This window comes from Fistularia commersonii, chromosome 5 (genome assembly GCF_037954325.1).
Source record: "Fistularia commersonii isolate RoL2024-O1a breed Wild chromosome 5, RoL_Fcom_v1.0, whole genome shotgun sequence".
NCBI lineage: Eukaryota > Metazoa > Chordata > Actinopteri > Syngnathiformes > Fistulariidae > Fistularia > Fistularia commersonii.
The window spans coordinates 7,463,802-7,478,661 of NC_141288.1; the positions used below are offsets into that span (position 1 = coordinate 7,463,802).

Here is a 14,860-nt window from a genome sequence, read left to right on the forward strand (position 1 = left end):
TTACACACAGACACACACACGCACACACAATAACACAAGACGGATGGCTAAAAGAAGGATCAATACAAACTGTTGATTCTTAAACAATGTTTCTATACTTTTAGAACTTTTCTCATCAGCAAGAATTAATTCGAAAGTACAAGCAAAACTTTGGATTGCGTAATTGCTATGTCGTTTTCTGAGAAAGTATATGAGCAGGTTTTACCATTCCAGCGTGTATGTTTGACACTGCAAATGCACATAGCCTGTAGGTGTGTGTTTGTTTAAATTTGTGAGTGCCTGCATATATGTATTTATATGCACTGGATGTGGCAGGCTGGCAGTGTGGGCGGTTCTGCCTTTAGTTTGCAGATGTCAATTCTCTTCCAAATGACTGGAACAAAGTAAAAATTGTGCCTCACTGTCTTTATCCTTTTACTGCCTCTGCAATGGAACCGAATTAAACAACTTTTGTTTTAAGCTCATCTGTGAGGGGAGGTTGGTTTAAAAACACTTAACTCTTGCCAGGAGGAAAAAAAAAAATCAAATGCTATTTTTTCCCACAGCTACCACAGATGCCTCTGCTCATTTTCTTTTTTTCTATTCCTTCATCTTCTTTCCTTCCTCCTTCTCTGTTGCCCGACAGAGGAAACTATCTCTCCCCCTTTATCCCCCACCGCCTTCTCTCACTTTGCCATGGCCTGACATGTCTCAGGCTTTGCAAGGTGCATGTGTGAAAAACAATATTTGATGCTTGGCACATCATTGTGGATCAAGGCATGGACAATGTGACAGTAAGAAGAACTGGAAACAGCTGCTGAACTAAAATACAACCAAACACACACACACACACACATACGCACATGTGAGAATGTCACTGATCACTCCTGCAGGGGGGTAAGACTTAGCTCTACGCAAGAACTGCCAATCTTCTTGCTATACACTCAAGTATGCTGCTAAACACTTACACAAACTCATAGCAAATCCCTTTACATGCCATGGCTAAACACAGACTCTGTCAGTTTTGACTACGAGGCCCCTTAGGCTGGGACAAGAAAGAAGGCACAGTTATCAACCTCTTTTTTTTTAAAAAAAAAGGTGCTTGACTTTTTTTTTTAAATGAAAATCATCACATTTGGGGGAAAAATAAGCAAGCACTATTTATCCATCAATTATTGATCAGATTGTCTTGATGGCACAATGCAGGTCATTGTGTTATTTTCCAATAATACCACACTGGTTTGTCTTTATCTAAAAACACAGCTGTATTTCTGTATTTTAGATATCGGTTTGCCTAAAATAAATTACTGTAGATTTCACCACAACCCTTCACTGTTGATATGCATACATGTGTTGATTCATTAGTGTATCACTGGCAAGAGAAATGAAGTGTGACCGCTGCGTCTCAGGACTGTTGAAAGACTGTGTTAAATCTGTCAAATTCACATGGACACACAGACACAAGCACATACAGACACACAGATACATACACACACACATAACCCTAAAGTGAAAAAGGAGAGCTTGCATAGGAAATGGCATACAAAAGGTACATGACGAAATAGCTTTATGCATATATACGCATTTATAAATACACACACACACACACACACACACACACACACACACACACACACACACACACACACACACACACACACAACACAAACACGCAGACACGGACGCACGCACATACACACACAATTAAAATAAATTACATACATATTTGTTCAATCCTCATTTTAGGCCCTAGTTTGAAGCATAAAAAGTGAACTACTTAGAACTACTTGGCTGATCACGGTCTACAACATTGTGATTGACAAAATGTTGTAGTTTTGTTTTGTTTTTTGTTTTTTACACCTGGGTCTAGGAAATGTAACATCTTCATCACATCCACTTTATCAAAAACAAAGGTTTACAAAGTTGATTGAATTTTATTTAACACACACACACTGGTAGACTTCCAACAGCAGAGTCTGGTTAATGATACCAGAGATCAAATGGCAGACAGGTTTTGTTTTCATTTGGGCATCACAAGCTGCACTTATATGAAATATATACTGTTTGATTAAGCAATTTTGGTAATGTTTGTTAGTTGCTGCAGATTCAACAGGCAGGTAGAATGGCGGGACTGAAGCTGAGCAGGCAGGTGGAATGAAGAGGTCAGCATGTAGCTGAGCATTCCTTTGCCAGCATGTTAATTTACTATGACAAGATAAAACTGTAATCCTCCTGCCTCCTCTACTCCACTTCTCCGTCCTCTCCTCCCGCTGATTTACTTCTAAGTGAACTGGTCACTGATGAGCCGTTTACTTTGCCCTGTCACTTCACAGCAATTGTCCGGAGAGAGTGAGAAGTCCACCATTTGAATAGTCTTCTGGTTCCAGTACTACTGTACACCGTAATTTTTCTCTCTCCCAACAATTTCTCTCTGTTACTCGGTATCAACATTTTACTAATGTTCTGCATCAACGGGATACTGTTCGTGTCCCCTAACACGTAAAAACAAAAAGCAAAAACTAAAATCTCAATAATGTCTTGGAAAAATATAAACATTCAGTAATTGCACTTTATGAAAATTAAACAACCACATTCATTGTATTGCTGAGCATAAGACCTCTTCTCCACAATATAAGTTCATCAAAACAATAACGATGAATACAAAATTAACTATATGGTCTTTTTGGCTTCATAAAAAGACCCTAGTCTTTAGAAGCTGACTTTCATAGCGTAATGTGTGTGTGTTTTTTTCCTGTACCTATTTCCCCAATTGTCCTCAGACTTTGATGAATTGCCGCACATGACACACATGAAGAGTCCACCATGGGAGGAGTTAGTGGGCAAATCAGTGGGTTAATTACAGAATAAGCTTTCAATTATAGCTCCAAAGCACCATTTCATTGTTTTAAAGCATGCAAGCATGATCAGTTTGAGGGAAAGGTTGATGCTCTTTACAAGAGAGAAGCTGCAAAAAAGTGTTTTTTTTAGGTGAGCGCTCAGAAGAAGACAGTGTGTGAGTGTGTGTTTGTATATACATAGATATATGCACAAACACACACACACACACAAAAATGCACATATATACACACACATGTATATATATATATATATATATATATATATATATATATATATATAGAGAGAGAGAGAGAGAGAGAGAGAGAGGTGTTTTTTTTTAAATTTGAATTACTTTTTTCTACACAAAATACAGAAAAACAGACCGTTTTTTATTTTTTTTTTATTTTGCGATTAAGAACACCCTAAAACAACCCCATTAAATGATAATCACCTGCTGTACAGTCAATACTAGGTTGTGTGATCATGATTCTGAGCTACTGTATATATGTGTAGCAAGAATAAAAAAGCCTGACAGTGATTACATAAGTAAGTCAATTTCCACCTCTAAATTTCTCTCTACAGTCTTTGTGAATCACAAAAAGAAAAAAAAAAAGAAAATACACACACACACACACACACACACACACACACACACACACACACACACACACACACACACACACACACACACACACACACTCACACTCACACTCACACTCACACTCACACTCACACTCACACACACTCACACACACTCACACACACTCACACACACTCACTCACACACACACACAAAAACAATCACTACATGTAGATAATTTTAATCTGCTATTTTCCAGGTAGATGATAGAATTATATTAAAAAAAAACATTGGGATTTTAGATTGCTTAGTTATAGAAACAATTTAATCAATAATTTCAGGCCACCAATCCCTTCCTTTTGAGGACTTTATTTAAAGCATAGGATTCCTCGGGAGGACAGGATTACTATGAACATGATCTGATGCAGTGTGTGCAGTATGCCCTAGGGCAATTTAAACTCTGGTCCTTCAGACAGACTCAAACACATGACCTTGGGCAATAAGTGCCACGGATAGCACACCGTCGGATACGATGATGAGGAAATAACAACCAAAGGCAAGGACCTCAAAACATAAGGTACTTATTGACCGCTAAATTATAACAGACTTTGCATATTTCAGATGTGTTTTAAAATGCCTTTATTATGCAGAAACTGTCTAAAACAATGTTTTTCTAATGATCTTATGATACGACATAATTTCTGTCAAATAGTAAATTCCACAATTATGATGTACAAACTTAAGCAGAAGCACAACTTTTGGATCACACCAAAGAGGAATCTCTTTCAGACATAAAAGTGCAACTGTGAATGAGCAATCAAGGCTGCAACTGGAGGTGAGGACTATATCTCTGCAACCATATTCAGAATGGGATGCAAAAACTGGCAGTTCGTCCTTACCGTGTTGGATGGGCTGGCCATATTGTGGATAGGGGACGAATGAGAGGACACCTTGCTGCAGTAGGAGGCAAAGGGGAGGTGGATGACACCGGTCAGTCCCTCACTCTCCTCACCCTCCACTCGCTGTCTACCGGTTGCCATGGTTACCTCTCCATCTGTCCCCCCATATGGAGAGGCTGGTCGCTTGGAAGACATCCTGGAAAAAAGAAGTGAGCGAGACAAAAAGAGAAGAAAAAAAACAGGAATGAGAGTGGACAATATTTAAAGGATGAAACAACAGGTTGACGGATGGTGCTACATTACAGTCATGATGAAGGCAACAGTTAGAGTGGAGGTTCTGAATGTAAAAATTTGCCCGAAGACCTCGGATCACCCTATAAATCTAAACTTGGAGCTAATTTGCCATGTTTACTGCAAACTGAACTAGAATAAAAGAATCTTTCTCCCTGTTCCTCAAATGTAATTGTCCATCACACATTAAGGTGACAAGGATTTGGCAGTGCAATGACATCCTCCCAATTACAACCCCCCCCCCCCCCCCCCACACACACACACACACACACACACAAACATGCCATCCCCTTTGGTGTGTGAGCACCCAGGTCCTTGGCAGTCCTTCAAATACACTCTTAGCTCTTCCGGTATATTTACCATGGGCCCAGTCAACGCTCACACTTCCAAAAGATAGGCTGTTACTGCAAATGGTGCCTGCTTCCAATGGTCTTGTAAAGGAAATGACCATGGGGCCAGTCAATGCTCACACTTCCAAAAGATAGGCTGTTACTGCAAATGGAGCCTGGTTCCACTGGTATTGTAAAGGAAATGACCATGTGTTGACAATGACATTTGAGACATGGACAAAGTGAGAAAGAAAAAAAAAAAATGGGGATCAGTGGGCACACTTTCACTTATGTGTGTTTATGAAAATCTCTCAACAATACAAGAACTGGAGGAAAATGTCTAACACAAGAGCCACACTGTGTCAATTTGTTACTGTCTTTGTTCCCTTGAAAAGAACGAAAGGGTATAAAGCCACATCTATTAGGTGAATTCTCACAAGGTAAATTTACCTGCCTATACCCCAAGTAAATAGGGATGCAGTGACTATGTGGACATAAAAGAATATAATGTGGTTCTCAGAGTGATTTCAGATGCATGTGTTAGCCATCAATACAGTGCAAATATAACCCTGGGTAATAGGCTGTTGAGCTCTGTCATCCAGAGGATGCAAATAGAAAGGATGGAGGCATGGATGGAGATGTTATGGAAGTGTGAAGGGGGAGCAGTAGGATGCATGAGATGTCAAAAGCAGAAAATTTGCAGCGTGTACCTAACACTTTTTTGTGACCTTGCTCAACAAAATAATGGGCCGTAAGTGATGAATAAAAATGTAGCAATTTTTTCTTTGATCAAAAAAATTTTGCAGCTGCAAAAAAAGTGATATATCTGATAGTGAGTGATGATAGAGGACAAATATTCAAGTGTGTGTGTGTTCAGGGCCTTCTGTCTACACAAGGTTAGTCTGTGCCGGTCCCAGCTGTACAAACTACTGAGTGCAAAAGCATATGTGTGCACTAACGTGTGTGTGTGTGTGTGTGTGTGTGTGTGTGTGTGTGTGTGTGTGTGTGTGTGTGTGTTTGTGTGTGTGTGTGTCTAAGCATATACACTCACATAAAACAGAGGGCCCAATACTGCAGGTCTGTCTTGATTTATCCATTTACTTCCCTGCATTTTACTTTGTCTAAAGCCTGTCTTCTGAGACACTGTAACAGACACACACACACATCATATTGAGCCCAGCACAGTCCCATGCACCTTGTCATAACCTTGCTCACCTGGAGTCTGCTGTAAATCTCACTTCAAATCGGTTTCACTGTGGTGCAAAGTTTTACCACCCATAATAGAACAACAAAAACACTCTAGTTATCTATTGTTCTATCTATCTATAGATACACAGATATAGATACTGATAGATATTGATATAGATATAGATAAACATATAGATATAGATATCACAGAACCCCCTTCTAATTGCTGTTCCTAAGAAATGTTTTTTCTAACTGTGGGATGGCCATTACTTTACAGCTATAAAAATCCTCTTCCATTGCTTTTAACTTTGAAGTTGAATTCTTATACAATTGAGCATGGTGGGTGTGCATGTTTTGCCGGCTGCCTCATCCAAAGTTTGACAGGGATGTCAGGCAAGGCTTGGAGGAACATGGTTGAAAGTATGGAGGGGGGCAAGGATAAGGATAATGGATAAGGCTTTATTAAGGTGTGAAACTGGCATTTTTTCATAATTAGGAACCCTTGGCATATTTTTGCTCTGCACTGTAAAGCCAGATTTTGAACACATCTGCCAGACAGTCCCTAACATTTATAGATCTATTCTAACAAGTGGCCTTTTCCACAAAGCATAGAAATATACCATTATTATAAATGCATTTACACTTTGATTCGTAAAACAGACTACTCCGCGATTTCTCTTCTGCTATCATCTCTTTCTCTTTTTCTAAACACACACACACACACTCACGCGCACACACCTGTGCACAAAGTGGCAACACTAAACTGAGATTAAAGCACAATTTCCCCTTAACTGAGGAGCTGCTAATCATCAAAAAGTCAAGCCCCTCTAATAGCACATATGTGCTCTGCTGCTAAGTCACTAATCGGACAAGGGCGGACATTCAATAAATGGCCAAATCAACATTATTGACTATGACAAGTCATCTTGTGGTCATCACAAACTGTAATAAATGCATACATTTCATGATGACACATCAGCAATGACAAGCGTTTACACATTCAACCATGTTTAAACACAAGTTTGAGACAAACATGTAATACACAGAAATCAAATGAGTTTGGCAAAATAAGGTTACATATTTCTCATATTTTCATATTTAATCATGGTGCTAACTGCTCTTGTTAAGTCTTTTACTCAGACTTACTTACTTTCAGGGAGCATGGGAGAAAACTACAGAATTCCACAGTTAAGTTAATGTTGCCTCTGTGCACAATTCCATGGTTGTCTGAGAGTGCAAGCATGAGTTTACTTGCTTTTTACAATTACATGTCATTATTTGAGCCACTACTTAATCATACACTACACAGAAAGTTAAATCTATCATCTCAGTGAGTCCAATAAAATTAAGCATGACAGGTAATTCCAAGTACTGTAAAGAGTCACTGTGACATTTATTTTTCCATCATTTTGTGATTGCTCAGATTTACTTTACTGCCGAACAGGTGTGGGTCTATTTTGTGTCAGATTTTCAAATTATCCTAAACTTGTTCCTTCTTTTACAAGTTTGAGGACAAATCACAAAATGGAGGAGCACATCCAGCAGAATCTGCATGTTTTGACAAGTTATCCTGTGGCATTTTACCAGAGAGAAGCTTGATATAGTATGTCCATCCAAATGAAACCTAAGGAAGTCATTTAAAAAAGTGTTCTCTCATATTTTGTTAACATTTGTATATTACAACAATTTCCTTGACTGTACTCCGCTTTTTCACATTGCATTTCCCCTACACTCTATGCCACACTGTCAAACTTATTTTCCTGTTCATTCTGTCTTGTGTAATTCTTCACTTCTTAGCAAGTCCAACCTACTGCTCCCTCTTTACACAATCTGTTTGTGAGTCTTCTTTTCTCTTTTTTCTCTTGAAGGATTTTGCCCGATAATTATTTACATGCTGTCATTTTGGACAGTGGGAAGAATGGGGTGGCAATAAAGTAAAAAAGACTGAGACTGAGGAATTAAGAAAAAAGGGGGTGGGCCTGGGGGAGGGAGGACAATATGATATCCCCTTTTGTTTCTGTCACATAGAGAGCTTCAGGGATTTTGAGAAGCGGATTAATTTAAATAGTTTGACATGCACTTTCTTGCTGATCCCAGATTTTAATGTGGTACATTTTTTGCTTATTTTTTGTTTTGTTTTAAAAGATCCTTAACTTATACAGAAAGTACAATAAATATGTGAGTATAACATTGTAACATTGTGTGTGCTTGTTAGTAAATGCCAGGTGGATTTTCCCTGATGGCTTTTCCTTGAGAAGTTAACTGTGTAATATGAAGAAATTGTGACCAGATATCCTGCCTGTATATCCTCACACAAACATACTTCGACAAATACTCATGTATACAAAAAGCCAGACACACACTCAGTCTTACAAACACAAAGCATCTTCTGTGAGATGCTGTAAATTGGTAGCCCACAGCCCAAACCATGTTTCCTGTCCAGCTCAACCACAAAAAAGTAACACAAAACCTAACATCACCACTCTTGATCACACCCACACATTGGGGAGGAAGTCATGTGTTATGTGTGTGTATGTGCATGAGCAGTTTAAGTAAAAGGGGTGGTCCTAAAAGATGTGGAATAACTCAAGGGGCCCAAGGGACTGCCACAGTTGTTTAGTCCCTCTGTCTGCCTCTTGTGTCCCTAAAGCTTTAGTCATCAGCACAGCTTTGCTTTGAAAATTTGCTTGCCATGTCACCACAACTATCATACTCTACATTTCTGCACGCAAGAAAAGGAGAAAAGATCAAAGATCAAAAATTGCAGCACAGAAAAGAGGGAGTTACAGTACTGAAGTATGAAGACTATGAATAAAATGACTGCTCTATCAGTTTAAGTCAGAACAAGCAAATACAGCTTGTGGGAAAATCTGAAGTGGCGCTTCAATAAAAGGAAGAGAAAAGGCAGAAAATGTTTGCATGCATTTGTGAGTGTGTGTGTGTACGTGGAGGGGAATCTTTCTAAAGAGACAGGCAAATATGCTAAAAGTGCATCCGGCGGACAGCAGTACTGTTCCCCTGGTCTATGTGTGAGTGGTTTGTGTGAGGGAGATCCTGCATGTTTATGTATTTATTGAGTGAATGACTGTTTTTCCATTGTTGTTCAAATACCCCAAATAATGCTTAGCTTATGAAGTGATCTGTCCAGGAGTCACAACTTTTGTCTCATTCACAGTTACTTGGCCCGTTCCTCTCAAGCAGACTTGCAGACAGATACACGTGCACACACACACACACACACACATGCTTTTATGTTAGCACGCTAGCACACACACAAGCACACACACACACACACACACACACACACACACACACACAAACAAAGGACACATGCCAATTTTCTTATATAAATGACACAGCACAAATGCATGCTTAAACACAAGTCAACAGCCAGCTGGCCACTTTAATTCACTTCTCTTTAACATCTTCCACCTAAGCCATATGTTCTTTTCCTTTTCTCCCTCATCTCCCCCTGCTCAATGTTTCTGCTCTCTCACTACCTGGAAAGACAGAGGTTTCATTGTGTCACCCTGAGAAGGACTTCCAAGTCTCTAACACTACCTACTATTGTAGATCAACACAACAGTAGATTTAGAGGGTGAGTGTGTGTGAGACCAAAAAGGAAAGAGCAACATAGTGGGATAATGGTAAAACAAGATGAACGTGTTAAGTGATTGCTAAAGACTGATAGAGGTGAGAGTGACAAAATGAAGTGTCAAAGCTGATGGAAATATGCATATACAAAGTCCAGCCTTCCTGCTCTCATTAAATATATTTTTCAATTCAACCCCCTGACTTCATGTCACATGACTAGACAACCAAACACCACTACCCCAAACCTACAGCAAATGTTTTGGTTTCAGTTTGGATTTTCAGTGTTACTCTAACAGACGGGGACACACACACACACGCACACACGCACACACACACACACATACACACACACACACACACACAGCTATTCTTCTGTAAATCAACCAACAATCAGGCCTAATATCCCCGATCCTGGTCTTCTATTGGCTTTCAAAGAAGGGTAAACAGAATTGTGAAGGTAAAGATGTTGGAGGGAGATACTGTCCCTAGAGAGAGGATGAAGTTGTCGAGGAGGTAGGAGGGGAAACTGGGGGGGGTTAGTGTTATCCTCTGGTATTTTTCTGTCTGCCATTCTTTCTTTCATTTTCCTCAATTTTGCCCCCGTCTTGTTCCATGGATGGAGACACTGATATCAAGGATCCCCGGGGACAAGCAATATGGTCCAGACAATGGCCCAGAGTTCCAAGGAGGTACTGGGGGCGAGGGAGGGTGAGAGTCACAGAAGGACGGAGGAAGATAGAAGCAGGGACAGGACCACAGACGAAGAAAGGGCCAGAATGGTGCATTAGTTTGCAGAGCACAGACACTTTACTCAATTAATCCTCTCATTCTTTCTCTCTCTCAATCCCTTTCTATTTTTTCTGCATACACAGATGCAAAAATATCAAATACTCACACAATTTTAAAGTTGCTGTTTAAAATGAAGAACAGCAACACACTAGAAATATTTGGAAATATCAGCAAGAATTTTCTGTTGAAAAATATTTGACATTATCCCCCCTCACTTAAAATAATATAATCATTTATTAGACCTGTTGCAGTGGAGTTGTAGGTGTTGTCTATTTGTTTGTCCACCTGCCCGTAAATATACCCCAAAAACGCCACACATATTTTCACTGAACTTGGTGAGGAAATGGAGTAAAAGCTAAGGTTGCATCAAAATGCTGTGACAGAAATGTAATGATTACAATTTTAAATTCCAAGAATTTTTTTTATTGATTTGATCAAAAACTTGAATGTTAAGTTAAGCAAATACCAATTCTATTTATACAGTGCCAAATCACAACAGAACTGTCTCATGGCATATTGCATAAAAAGGAGGTCTGGACCACAATCTTTACAATGATTTACAGAAACCCTTTAAGCTGGAAAAGGGATCCCCCAAAACTTATTGAGCCTCTTTTCTCTTGTTTTATTTGTAGGTAAAGCACGGGGCCAAAGAGGAAGCAACAATACTTGAGGCTTTAGAGAATATGTATATTGATATATTGCATGTGTTTTTATTGTATATATATATATAGTGTGTATGTACATATATACACACCGTATACACACATGCACGCATATATATATACACACGCGCGTGCATATATATATATATATATATATATGTGTGTGCAGATAATTACAGCTAAAGATAATTTTGTCGGTATATGCAGCCGAGTTGATAATGGAGTAACACTCAAATTGAAAAGCAACCTTTGAAACAACAATCAATGTTAGGCAGCTCACACGCTGTAAAGGTGTATAACATATTCAACGTTGCAAAGGTATATAACATATTCAACTAAATGTGCTTTTTTTCAACCCTTAGAAACAAAATATTATAATACTGATGATACAATAATACTGATGGAAAAAAGTGGCCTCTGAATTTTAGCGAAATTATTCTAGCTGCTGATTCTGCTCTTGTGATTACAGCAAAAATATTATCAAATTGTACCTAAGTGTGTTTTGCTTGAATGGCTCAAAGTGTTGACACATCAACTGATTCTGTCCGACCCCTCAAAACTAATGACACACACACACACGCACACACACACACGCACACACACACACACACACACGCACACACACACGCACACACACACACACACACACACACAAACACATACAGACCGCTATGGAACAAATGGAACGGTGTGAAAATCATCTACTAAACACCACATCACTAGATCTGAGAGAGACCACTTCTCCAATTTTCTTCACCTCCACAACCTCCTTCCCCTCAGTCAACCAACTGCCCATCTTTGGCACCTACTTTCTCCTTTTATCGCTTACACTATTTTCTGGCCATCGCTGAGGAATGTTTCAGTTTGACCACATCTTTTCTCCCCACTCATGGACTGTCCATCCACAGACACAGCAGCTTCATACATAAATCTCTTTTTTTCCTCCATATTTCAGCTACTTTACCTTCCTCTCTGTGTGTTTCTGTATTTCTATTTTGTTTATGCAAACAGATTGGACAGGATTTGCAAATGCAGTCAGTTTAAAACATTTTAAGCTTGAAGTGGAAGCTTAGAAAAGCCCTCAAAATATGTGTAAATAAATAATAAATAAAATAATGCAATTAGGTGAATAAGGGGTGAAATAAATCAGTTTTGGGGGAGAAGTTCCAAAAAAACCCTAAATATCATAAAAAGATGTAACAATATTAAAGAAAGACCTTTGTTTAGATGAAAAATACATAAAATATTGATATATGGTAAAACTCAAAACAAAACTAAAATTACATAACTATTAATTAAACTGTGCCAAAACTCTTAAGAAATCATCAGAAATAGTCAATCAACAGTAACGCAAAGGAATTCTGAGTGACATTAAAAAAAAGATTAAAAAGTCAGATGAAGTTAAAAGAATTGAGAAATATAGCCAACGCATGAAGAGAAAGTAAATACTTACATAGATGCAGGAACTGAGAACATCGCGACCAACGAGATGGAGCGCACACACACTGACAACTAATACACACTCCGCTCCGCCAAAGAGACTGGCGCTTAACACTCACACTTGAAACACACACAGAGTGAAAGATTCTCCTCTCTTGCTCTCACATAGTGATCCACATAGAGATATAAACACACACATGCACACACACACGCACACATGCACCAACACAAACTCACACACACATAAGGCCAGAGATAGAGTGATGGAATGCATTACTGAAAAGCAACAGTTTTAAGTGTTCTCCTAAATCATTGTAATCCCTACATTTGTCTCTATACATTCTGCTCTTCCATGTAATCCTTTAAATTTTAATTCCTTGTAGTTGTTGTTAACTCCCACCACGTCAATGGATTATTAAGTACAGTTTTGCCTCAACTAAATGTTTTTTTAATTCAAGGGGCCATGAAATCCCCAACAGCCACAGTTTATCTCAGAACAAAAGATAAGTTTCATTGGGCAAGAAAGAGTAGTACTTTAATGCAATAAAAGTCATACACACGAGGGATGGGGGTATGTGTGTGTATTAAAATACTGGGTATTACAATATAATCTGTCTCACACAGTATTACCATCAAACAATGATTATTCCAGCAGCAAAAGCCACTTGTGTTGACAGTGTTGGAAAAGGGTAAGGATGGGAGGGTTCACGCCTCAAAATGAAGCAGGCCTGCACAAACATCAGAGTAGTGAGATTAGTATTAGCATAAGGTTGGAAAAAACAACACCATACAGAGTGACAATGGGATTACTCTGCCTTTGCAAGTACTATTTGGATAAAGTTGAAAAAAGAAATTTAACCAAAGGACATTCAAAGGAGAAATATACACATGTAACAGGATTTTCAACCATTTGAACTGAGATTGGAAGAGGGAAGGTTTTTTTCTCTTCAAAGTTAAAATAAAGAATGATAAAGTTTTATATAGCTTTCTCCCATGCTGATGTGTTTGGCTTTAAGGAAAAAGGAAAGCATAGATCTCGGCTGGGAAAGTCCAAAAAGTTCTGTTTTGGAGAGATGAGCAGCAAGTGACATTCAGAAATGCACGTTTCAGTTTTTTAATCTCACACGCAATGCTGTCTTCAACACTTTGCTTGTGGTGGGATCGAATTGAAAGAACAGGTTTCCCAAGTTGAGAAGGACTGGACAATTTCAAGCATCACTTTTACACAGGCGAGCGTACAAGCACACACACTTCACGCACTCTGTCCCCCAAAATCAAATGTCAATCATCAACTTGACTTTAACGCCTCTACCTCTCACATGAACACAGTTCAGCTGCTTTTCTCACGCTCAGATTCTTTCCAACATTCGCACACCTTTCTACTTCAGACTTTTTTACTCGTTTCTCGCTCTCCCTTTCTCTTCTGTGTCCTGTTATGTCCTCTATTTCTGACATCTGTAAATCACTGTGTGTGACCGTGTATGTCTGTACCAGAGAGAGAGAGAGGAAGGAGGGGGCTGCGGGGGGATGGAGGGCGAGAGAGAGACAGAGAGAGAGCGTCGCTTACCTGTTACACTCTTGAGGTAGCTCAGGCTCAGTGAGCATACTGGGGCAAGGGTCCGTCTCCTTTGAAAGCAACTACATAAAACAGTTCCACAATGCTCGGATGAACAAGGTTACTTTCCTCAAAACAAGACGGGGTAGAAGTGATCCTTCAACCTTTCACACACACTGGTTACTCTTTCTCTCTATCTCCCTCTCTCACTCTCTCCTTCTTTTTCTCTCTCGCTCACTCTCTCGCCTTCTTTCTCTCTTTCTTTCTCTCTCATTCGCCCCGTGTGTGTATGTGTGTGTTTGTGTGAATGTATGTGTGGTATCCTTTTTCTACACACACTCACTTTGAGCCGAACACACACCCTCTTTCTCTCTTTTTTCTCTCTTTCTTTCTCGCTCTGTCTCTCTTTCTGCCACTGTCCCTCCTCTTCTCCCTCCCGAGCTGTAAACTGTGAGATCTAGGCTCTGCTCTTAAAGGGCCAGCAGCAAAGCCCTTTTCGTATAGTGTGTGTTTGTGTGTCAGCAGCCGCGCGTGTCTGCTCTATGGGAGGAGGGGCTGTTTGACCACAAGGTTCATCACTCCCTGAGTGAAAATGCATCGTGCTGCCGCTTTCCCCAAGTCCAACTCTCTCACTCACACACACGCACAAACACGCACGCAGAAACAGAGATTCGGTTTTCAGATGTTCAAACAACCATACCTCATGTAGACACATT

The 14,860-nt window shown here is 39.5% G+C and overlaps 1 protein-coding gene across 5 annotated transcripts in view; it reads right to left on the reverse strand.

The window, feature by feature from the left end:
* The window catches only part of sox5 (SRY-box transcription factor 5), an 89,224-nt gene extending 74,679 nt beyond the window's left edge, over positions 1–14,545 (reverse strand). For 2 of the 5 annotated variants that reach the window (XM_086146673.1, XM_086146669.1), the window contains exons 1-2: positions 14,157–14,545; positions 4,297–4,492 (exon numbers count right to left, since the gene is read on the reverse strand). In XM_086146673.1, the coding sequence (XP_086002799.1) occupies positions 4,297–4,492; positions 14,157–14,194 (234 nt within the window). In that variant the 5' untranslated portion in view covers positions 14,195–14,545. Of the gene's footprint in view, positions 1–4,296; positions 4,493–12,602; positions 12,711–14,156 lie in introns of those variants that run through there. The other 3 variants (XM_086146668.1, XM_086146671.1, XM_086146670.1) reach the window with 2 other exon arrangements.
* Between the last annotated feature and the right edge of the window lie 315 nt (positions 14,546–14,860).